Source organism: Lolium perenne, chromosome 4 (genome assembly GCF_019359855.2).
Source record: "Lolium perenne isolate Kyuss_39 chromosome 4, Kyuss_2.0, whole genome shotgun sequence".
In the NCBI taxonomy this organism is placed as follows: domain Eukaryota; kingdom Viridiplantae; phylum Streptophyta; class Magnoliopsida; order Poales; family Poaceae; genus Lolium; species Lolium perenne.
The window spans coordinates 327,284,482-327,294,981 of record NC_067247.2 but is presented as its reverse complement, the minus strand read 5'-3'; the positions used below and the strand labels follow the sequence as shown (position 1 = coordinate 327,294,981).

The 10,500-nt window shown below is 50.2% G+C and overlaps 1 protein-coding gene across 1 annotated transcript; it reads left to right on the top strand.

Moving 5' to 3' along the window:
- The first annotated feature begins 6,246 nt into the window (after window positions 1-6,246).
- On the top strand, window positions 6,247-8,767 carry LOC127296383 (uncharacterized). The gene has a single exon (XM_051326444.2). The coding sequence runs from the start codon at window positions 6,525-6,527 to the stop codon at window positions 8,472-8,474; it is 1,950 nt and encodes a 649-aa protein (XP_051182404.1). The 5' UTR covers window positions 6,247-6,524; the 3' UTR covers window positions 8,475-8,767.
- Window positions 8,768-10,500: the final 1,733 nt, after the last annotated feature.

The following is a 10,500-nucleotide window of genomic DNA, read 5'->3' as shown; positions in this document are numbered from 1 at the left end:
AGGTCCACTCCATCGAGCGCGCCTTCAGGTGAGAACCCTTTCCACCTGATGCCGTGTGAGCGGGTTCTCTGGAAAGAGCCGATGAGGTCGGCTTCGAGGATAGCTTTGACCTCGTCATACTTCTTCTTGAGCTCCTCAGTCAGATCTTCGTACGTGACTGGAGTACCTTCCGCCATCTCAGATGTAGATGGCGATGCAGTTGATGTCGAAGACTGTCCCACCGGGCGTGCCAGAATGTGTTGCGGTCAGAAACCCACTGGCAAGCAGCGACGGGCAACACAGTAGAGCCGGGAGGCTCCCAGGACTGCGGCTGGCCCTGGTCCCTCGAGCGACGGCCCGCAAAGCCTCGGCACGCACGTCCGATGCTGGTGCAAGGGCGTGCCACCTGACCTATACCTGGTCAGGAAGGTGATGGATTTGCTTCGCTTAGTTTCCTGCATGGCATACACGTAAACATTAAATACGAGCCTCGATCGGCTCTCAGGTTGTCCTGTGAATCGGCTCAAGGAGCCGATCCACCCATGATCCGTATGAGGTATACGATCACATGGTGGTCCTGCTTGATCAATATAAAGCTAAAACGACCTACGACGATTTAGGGTTTTCACCACATAATCGGAACATCCTACTCGTGATTGAGCCTGGCAGCCACGCACGGTGATAATAAACCGACCCTAGATAAGGCCTAAAAACCAACGTGAAGTTGATCCCCGGAACATCTCATCTAGGGCTAGCAAACTACACCCTACGTGCTACTGGATCCTTCAACCCATTTGCAAGGCCTAACTATGCAGATATTAAACTAATCCTTGAAGAACAAGGAGCAATCATAATGGATCGGATCTACTAAATAATGATCAAGCGAGGTGTCGCCCTTACACCTAAGATAGGTGTAAGGGCGGCTAGATGTCTAAGGGTTGCATGGACGGAAGCATGTGACACGATGAAACAATGCTAACCCTAACACATCTATGATAACTACGTTGCTCTCCATCAACAAGGCTTCAGCACGAGCAACGCATGAACAACGAATAAACGCGTACTGCCTAGATCGCAAGATGCGATCTAGGCAGCATGATGCTTACACGGAAGAAACCCTCGAAACAAGGGGTTGGCGATGCGCCTAGATTGGTTTGTGATGAACGTGATTGTTGTCTTTCTCAATAACCCTAGATACATATTTATAGTCCGTAGACTTTCTAACGTGGGAGTAATCCCAACCGTGCACGAGCCAAATTCTATCTATCCGACACGTATCCTACTATATTTACAGATACACGGGCAAACTAGCCCAAACTTTGTATACAAGGCCGATTCATGTAATTCTTCCAGGTATATTCTTCAAGCCCATCTTAATCGCGGCCCACCTCTGATCCGGTCAAATTCTGGTGATAACAACCCCACCCGTATATATCTATCTATATATTTATCAGCATAATTTTTTAAGACTTAGAAACGTGAGATTTTTTAAAAAAAAGTTAAAAGTGAGGATAGCACTGGTGCCCATGTGTCAAAGACACTTTCCGTCATGCCTGACTCTAAAACTAGGAATTAACTTTTGTATTGATGCATTTGGACGTTTCACAAGAATTACCACATGAACTTTAGAGAGAGAGAGGAGAGTTATCGCAGGAAAAATAACATTTGACCTAAAAGCATATTCGGTGGATCCCCAATAGCACCCCCAATCCCAAAAAACTGTCACCACTCCCAAAAAAACCTTCAAAATCGTGCTCCACCATACCCCTAAGCGAGTCTTAATCCATAACATCTATCTGACACACTACAAAAACTCCTTCACTTGGCTCCAGCCAAAAAGCTCAAGCTAGAGTTGGATTGTTTTCAATTTCAAAAATCTTCCCTCTCCTCCCCAAAAAACTACTTTCTAGGAGGAAGTTTTTCTCTTTCTTAGACATGCTGTAATAATAGCTTTTGGTCAAAGGAATGCATTTCATTGGAATTTCACCAGTATAATCATATCCTAATTCAAAGGGATTTTATAGAATTACTTTAAATAATGACTTCACTGTAAAATCTATGAAAGTGATTCAAAGAGGCCTTTAAAAATATATTAGTACTATAGTGCATGTATACAACAAAGGATTAGATAACAAATAAATTATTTAGACAAAACAAATGAATTACTTAGCATTATGTCTTCGATTAGCAAAAGATTGAGAAAACATAAAAATACAAATAAGTACATCAAATCAAGGTTAAACCTACCAAACATGAATTAAGATGTTTTTACACTTGCAACGATCCCCATCTCATTCGCAGTTGTTATAGATTCATTAATTAGCGAAGTCCAAGTGAAAAATATCACATCATTTTATTTTCTGGAAAACTAGGGCGAAAAGAGAATTTCCATTCGTGTTCAGCTTTACCATTCCTTTAATCAAATGGAGAATATGTCTTAAGAAAATTATGATATCTCCTTACATATCAAGTGAGTAGTACCATGAATCAAAGACACCGAGACCAACTCTCTTCTCTCTACGTCCTCTCGCTCAGCTATAACTCCTTGAGAGTCAACACCAGATAACCGTGCCGCTCTCCGACGCCTTCCTCGACAACGAGTTATGCTGGAGGAGGCTTTGTGCATAGTAGTTGTAGGTCTAATTCTAGGATTCGTCTTTGTGTTGGTTGCTAGCGGCCTATCGGGTAGATGGTGTTAGATCCCTTTGGCTAGATGTGGTGTTGGCTAGCGGTCCTTCTTGTTGCGGTGATCCCTTGGATGGAGCCAGAGGCAGTGGGTTAGGGTGCTTATATCTACTATGACAATAAGGCTAGATCAAACGGTGAATCAGAATCATCTATTCGTAAGGTTTGCATTCTTCCTCCTTCCCGCCATTTTGACGGGGAGAGGCGGTGGACGGCCAACGATGGTGGCAAAACCGGGAATTGCAGGGAGTTCTGTGTGGTGTTGTTTCGTGGAGATCAACTTCGGCGACCCAAGTTTGGTTCTAGACTCAAGATGTCATATGGCGGCAACTCTTGTTTCTGATTCAGTGGTGATTACAACCTTCATCGGAGGCCCATTAAAAGATTCACGGCGGTGCCTCACTTCCTACTGATGCTTAGTGGATTCGTCCTCAGTTTCGGTGTGGAAGGATGTAGTTCGATTCATCTGTTCACCGACGATTGCGAAGGACCAGATTGTGTTTCTACTCTTTTATTTAAGGTCATTTCTGCATTTGTTAAGTTCTGGTTTGTAATTGTTGTATTTGTGGTGGACCTCTTTGTTCTTATGAGCACCTAGGCTCTTCGGGGCCGTTCCCACTTAAAAACATGAATCAAATACACCTATAACATATAAAAATATTCTAATTGCATGTAAAACAAAGGATTAGAAAACACATGAACTATTTAGACTTGTGTCTTTACTTTGTAAAGATAGAAAACAACATACAAATCCCAATTATTACATCAAATCAAAGCCAAACCTGCCAAACATGAATTAAGATGATGTTATGCTACCAAAGGTTCCGGTCTCGTTTGTCGTTCATAGAAATCCAATAATTAGGGAATTTCAAGTGGACAATATCAGATATCCCCCCCCCCCCCCCCCCCCGCCCAAAAAAAAGAAGTAGAACAAAAGACAATTTTCACTCATGTTCGGCTGTACCATTCCTTGAATGAAATTGAGAACACTTACTAGTGTCATCCAAGAGAAAAAAAAACCATACCTCCATGCGTATGAAATGTGTTGCCAGGATTGGTACTATTCTTCCAAATGAACCTGCCGAGAAAATATTGGCACAACGCCTTGTCTCCATTTTTAAAAAATGTTTGAGTCTCAGCCCCCAATAGCCCCCTGCATCCAGTTTATTGGGACCCGTTAGAGTTGGTTTGTTTTCAACCTCAAAACTCTTCTCCCTCCTCTCCCAAAAACTTCATTTAGAGAGTGAGTTTTCCTCTTTCTTCTAGAGATGCTCTAATGTTAGCTTTTCTAGGGACGAAAGTCAAGAGAATGCATTTCAGGAATTTCACAAATAGAATTCTAATTCAAAGGGCTTTTATGACATTTTCTTAAATAATGACTTTTCTATAAATTCGAGGAGTATGGAAGTTCTGACGTTCTAGGAAACCCTAAAAAATAAAACAATATCATAGTACATGTATAAAACAAAGAATTAGTAAACAATGAATTATATAGACAAAACACACACTTTGATTTGCAAAGATCGAGAAAACATACAAATCCCAATGAATACATCAAATCAAGGTCAAACCTAGCAAGCATGAATTAAGATGCTATGACGCTAGCGAAGATCCCCTTCTCATTCGTCATTCATAGAAATTCAATAATTAGTGAACTCCAAGTGGACAATATCCGAAACTAGTATGACAAAAGGCAATTTTCACTGATGTTCAGCTGTACCATTCCTTGAAACAAATGGAGAATACTGACACGTGCCGTCCAAGTAACATACAATATCTCCTCGCGTATCGAATGTGCTGCTAGGATTGGTACTATTCCTCCAAATGGACATGCAAACAGCTTATATTAACGGGAAAAGAAGATATTTGTTTTCACCTTCAGTGAGAATGTCTGTCCAGAATAATGGATTACGAGGAGAGCTCGAGATATTTTGCCGCGGAGATTGCTTGGACGTACGTACGTGTCAAATCAGACCACAAATACTGGGGAGAATAACTTGTTGGATCGCAATCAATCACAGAACCAAGGTCCCTAAAAACAATAATTGAACCAAAGCAAGCAACCTTGCTTTTTCTGGGACAACTCGGTTCTGTTTTACCGCTCCCGCGTTCTTTAGTAAATAAATAAATAAATGCAGATCAAATAATCTTAGGAGTCTGGAAGTAGTCGTTGGCCCAGTGTCAGTATATTATGCTATACTTCTCTAGGAGTAGTTTCTAAGCCATCAACTAGATTACTCTGTTGTTAGGGCAATCCGAACACGACCGGCCGCCTATTTGGACCGACGCCCAGGTTATTTTGGAACCTCTTTCCTAAGAAGGTCACTAATCGGTAGAGATAACAGGCAACAGCATACCATTAGCACGGAATCTCCCAAGCAGGTTCTGCCCATAAACTAGTGCCCACCAGGAATGAGTTGTTAACTCTAAACACTTTTAGAACTTTTAAGGTTCCTTGTAGTCACGCTATGTTGAATGGCTTAACAGAGCTACTAGATTTAACCATTTCTAGCCATTAAAAACAGATAAGGCAGGCCCTTTTGTTTCGCTACTTCGTTTAGGTCAAGCTATTTAGGATGTCTAGACTCAAAGATATGAGACCTTCTGAAAATTTCCTCTAGGGTTACGAAAATAGCTAGGTTATCCATTTTAGTTTGATAGATTCAACAAAACTAGCCAATTAAATAATGTGTGATATATACATCAGTTAAGCACTCCAACATGAAGTGATAAGAATATAGTGGTGTCCCTCGCGCTGCCTCCCTCCAGGGCAACCAAGGGAAAACCCTAGCCGCCTCTAGCCGCCACCCCCCTCCCCCCTTTCCCCTCATCTCGTTGTTCCCTGAGGCGGCCACCGTTAAATCCCACACACTACCCGTGAAGGGGATGGCGAGTACCTGGCGCCTCGTGGCAGTGGCGCAGCAGGAAGGGCATCGCTTGGCGGCAGTTTGGAGTGGCGACAAGACCTATTCCGGTTGTTTCTCTTGGCGGCTTCGCGGGGACAACAGTCTTGGCAAGAGGTGTTGTTCGATCTGCGGTACATGGAACCTAGAGCGACGACTCTGGACACGGCGGCGCCACCCCCTCTGTCGGGGATGTTTAGCCAGAGGTGGTCCATGTGGGGGGTGTCTGCGTGAGGTGGATCACGGGACCCCGAGCCTAGGTTCGTCACAGGAGGCGAGTGGCGGCCGAAGCTTTCTAGCGTCGACGAACTCTGGTTGCGGGAGAGCCGTGCCTTTCATCGGAGATGGTCCCAGCGGAGTTGGGGTGGCGCAACCACCGGTGGCTTCAGGTTTTGTGATGCATTCTTTTGTCAAATTTTTATTGAATAAAATCTAAATAAAAATTGTATGCATCACTTTGATGTATAGGCTAGGGCTTTGTTCCCTCTTTATCAAAAAATGACGTGATCAAGATGGACCATGTAAGTTTTATAAGTTTTGAAAGAGTTTAAACATGATTCAGATTTTGGAAAAGGGCGAGAACTCTTCAGGAAGCTATGCAGAAGTTTACTGACACGCGGCCGACTACACTAGAGTCTACAGATACAGCAGCGCTTGACCAACCTCAAGACTCGTCTGTCCCAGTTAACAGCTCGTGTGTTGCTTTCAAAGAGACGGAACGGCCACAAAGGATAACGATAACCAAAACTGCAGCCTAGCCTAGCCTAGGAATCCACCATCCCCCGCCTCGTTCTCACCGGAACTTCCTTGGTGTCGGTCCTTGCAGCTCGTCGGCGTCGCACAGACGACCAAATTTAAGCTCCAATTCTGGGAGGCTCTACGCAATTTTGTTAGGCTTCTGTCTGCCCTTTGCTGCCATTTTGAGCTCGAATTGTCTGTGAGCACAGGGATAGAGGGATGGGGGAAGGTCTGAAGACGATGCTGGCGAAGCCGATCAAGCTCGCCGACCAGGTGGCCAAGCAAGCGGGCTCTGGCCAGTGCTTCCGCCCCGAGTGCAAGGACCTGCGCGCCCGCGCCGAGAAGCTCGCCGAGGTGCTGCGGCAGGCGGCGCGGGCCGACCTGTACGAGCGCCCCGCCGAGCGCATCGTGAACGGCACCATGCAGGCGCTCGCCAAGGCCGGCGCCATGGCCAAACGCTGCTTCGACAGCCACTCCCGCCTCCGCCGCTTCCTCAGCTTCAACCCCGTCTCCGGCTTCCCGCGCACCCTCGCGCTGCTCGACACCGCCGTCGAGGACGTCGCCTGGCTCATCCGCATCTCGTCCCCGCGCGCCGACGCTGACGACGGCGACGACGACGACCTGCGCGGCATGCCCAACATCGCGCAGAACGACCCCATACTCTTCCTCATCTGGGACCACATCGCGCGCCTCCACACCGGCAGCCTCGCCGTGCGCGCCGACTCCGCCTCCACCCTCGCCTCCCTCGCCCGCGACAACCCGCACTTCGCCAAGCTCATCGTCGAGGAGGACGGCGTCGTGCCACTCGTCAGGCTGCTCAAGGAAGGCTCCGACGACGGCCAGGAGGCTGCCGCCACGGCGCTCGGCCTTCTCGGCCGCGACGACGCCAGCGTCGACAGGCTTATCCACGCCGGGGTCTGCGCCGTCTACGCCGCCACGTTGAAGGAGCCGCCCATGCGCGTGCAGGCCGCGGTCGCCGAGGCCATCGCCTCGCTCGCCAGCCACAGCAAGATATGCCAGGACCTCTTCGCGCAGACCAACTCCGTCGTCCGCCACCTCGTCAGCCACCTCGCCGCTGGCACCATCCAGGAACACAGCAGGTACTCCGTCGCTGGAAGCAGCAGCAGGAGCACGGCAACCCCGCCGCCGGAGCCCATGAGGTCGCTTCACTCTGTTGTGCTCGCCAGCACGCCCAGCATGCTCCCAGGAACCTCTACTTACTCTGCCAACGAACCGCCGGAAGCCTCGAATGCCGCCCAGCAGCCAGCGCGCAACAACCAGATGCAGCCCGCGGCAGCCGGCAGGACTACGACGACGAACCGAGTCACGGCTCCACCACCCACCAGGCCCCAGCTGAGCTCAAACGGTTCGAGCGGCCGTGGATCGCGCGAGGCAGAGGACCCGGCCACGAAGGCGCGCATGAAGGCCATGGCGGCCAAGGCACTGTGGAAGCTCGCCCACGGCCATCCAGGAGTCTGCAAGAACATCACGGAATCCCGCGCGCTCCTCTGCTTCGCCAGGCTGCTCGAGAAGGGCGACGGCGGAGCGGGCACGCACCTGCAGTTCTACTCCGCAATGGCGATCATGGAGATCACCCGCGTCGCCGAGCACAACCTCGCGCTGCGCCAGTCCGCGTTCAAGCCCAGCTCCCCGCCCGCCAAGGCCGTCGCCGAGCAGCTGCTCTGCATCGTGCGCAACGGGGAGCACGACGACGACGACCTGCTGCTCCCGTGCATCACCGCCCTCGGCTGCCTGTCGCGCACCTTCACGGCGAGCGAGACCCGCGTGATCGGCCCGCTGGTGCGGCTGCTCGACGACCGCGAGCCGCCGGTCACCAAGGAGGCTATCGTCGCGCTCACCAAGTTCGCCTGCAACGAGAACCACCTGCACGTCACCCACTCCAAGGCCATCGTCGACCACGGCGGCGCGCGGCACCTCGTTCAGCTCGTCTACCTTGGAGACCAGCTGCAGGTCGAGGCGCTCATTCTGCTCTGCTACGTCGCGCTGCATGTCCCGGAGAGCGAGGAGCTCGCGCAGGCCGGGGTGCTCGCCGTGCTCCTCTGGGCGTCCAAGCAGGCGCAGCTGGTGCAGGACCTGCGCGTCGACCCGCTGCTGTCCAAAGCCAAGGGTCGCCTGGATCTCTTCCAGTCAAGGGGATCCATCATCTAGCTACGTGAACTGGATTTAGTTCATTGTTCTTTTCTGATTCAAGATTTATCCCGATTGTTCTTCGCTGATTCCAACAGTGTTCGTTGGTAGAGTGTACATTCCATGCTTATGTATGTTTTCAAGGATATGTAAATGCAGTAGAGACTTGTTCATGTACCATTTCTGCACATCAATTTTGTATGCACAAAGCTAGAAATGGAGAAGGAAGTGCTTGTTCATATGAAATGATATCTGACCAACAATATGAGGTAGCGACTTGTCACTTGTTTATTCAGAGTACAAGCTTTTTGAGACACATATCTGGATTGACTTGACTTGGTGTCACCTGACTCATCTTTATTCCTAACTTTTTTTTTGTACACTGGTACCATCATAACTAACACTATATTGTGGAGGCTAAGTGTGTACATGGAATTTATCTTGTGATCCAAGGGCGTCTCCAACGGGGCGATGCATTTCGGACGCTCAAAAGTGGCCGCGAGCGTTCGTTTCCGTCGTCCCGCAGACATAGTCCGCGCGTCCGTTTGCGTTTGGGTGTGCTTCCAGTGGGGTGACCCATTTTTTTGTTTTGCAAACTTATTTAAAAAAAATATAGAAACTACTACATATAAACTATACAAGTAGAAACCTAGACTACTTGCTGCCCGACGGCCGACCCAGTCCCGGCCCAGTTGTTGCATTCCTCCCTCGTCTGCTTCTTCGCCGCCTGCCGTGCGGCCGTTAGGGCTCGGTGTGCCGCCGCGTCCTCTAGCAGGCACTGCTGCAGCACCGCGTTGCGGCGTCGTCCTTGAGCGTCTCGAAGGACTCAACTAACGCCCTCTGCTCCACCGCCTTCTCCTCCGAGGTAGGCGCATCAGGGTCGTCGGAGGACCATGAGATGTCGGAGTCGTCCTCCTCTGCGGCTGCGGCGGCGGCCACCCTGCGGCATTCCATCTCGGCATCGAACGCCACGTGGCCCGCCCGCTTCTTCTCTGCTTCTTTCTCCGCGTCAGCCAGGAACTTGGCGTCCCTGATCGGGTCGAGGAGGTCGCCTGGATGTCGTCGTCGTTGAACTCCTTGTCGGAGCTCGAGGCCGGGGGAGGTGGAGTCGGAGGTGGAGTCGCGGCAGCCTGGCCGCTGCCGGCGCTGCTCATGGTGGCTACGGTGGAGGTTGAGCGGCAGCGGCGCTACGGTGGAGGTTGTGCGGCGGCTAGGGTTAGTGTGGGAGGACATGAGATGCGCGCGCCCCTGTTTATATATTTTAGAGGCAGGCGACTGCCGCGGCACGCGTGGCATCGCCATTACTTCGTGCGCAGAGGTAGACGACGGCCGCGCACCACGCAAGGTGTCGCCACTAACGTCGCGCAGACTGCCGAAGCGACGCCTCGGCGTCAGTAGTGGCGCCGCTGAGAAGACGCATCGAGTCTGGGTCACTACCATGCGGGCCCGACGAAACATCCGCCAGACGCGAGCGGGACCCGATCACTTTTGCGTCGCCCCGCTGGAGTTGGCATCAGACGCATTTTTTGGCTGACCGTTTGTGTCACGCAGCTGAGATGCCCTAAGATCTTCACTCGTGGTGTTGGTCAATGTTTCGTCACTATGTCCATGTAAATGTCATCAGATCTCTTGGACCTATTGGAAGGATAAGAGGGGTCTCCACCGGCGCATGTCTTCCAGGACCTCGCCCGCGTCTCCCGCCTCTGGCCGTCGGGACGCCACCTGAGCCCACGAGCTCCGGGACGTCATCCCCGCCCCCTGCCTTTGGCCGTCGCGCCCATGGCCGCTGCCAACTACAATTTGGAGCTCCCCGGTGGAGGTCTCTAAATCAACATCTGCAGATTCACTGTTCTAAGAAGTTTTCTGTTATATTAACAAAGGTAGTACGTCGTAGTTCTATAGATTGAGTTGAACATCTATTTTTTTTTTTGCGAGGAAAGATGAAGTGATATTACACCAGGAAGCTTACAGAACAACCCAAAGAAACAAAGAAATTACAAGCCGGTCCTGCAAGCAAACGAAGACGACAACAACAGCGAAGACGTAC

Coding starts and splice junctions, on each gene's coding strand:
- LOC127296383 (XM_051326444.2), top strand. CDS start 6,525: ATGGGGGAAGGTCTGAAGACGATGCTGGCGAAGCCGATCAAGCTCGCC.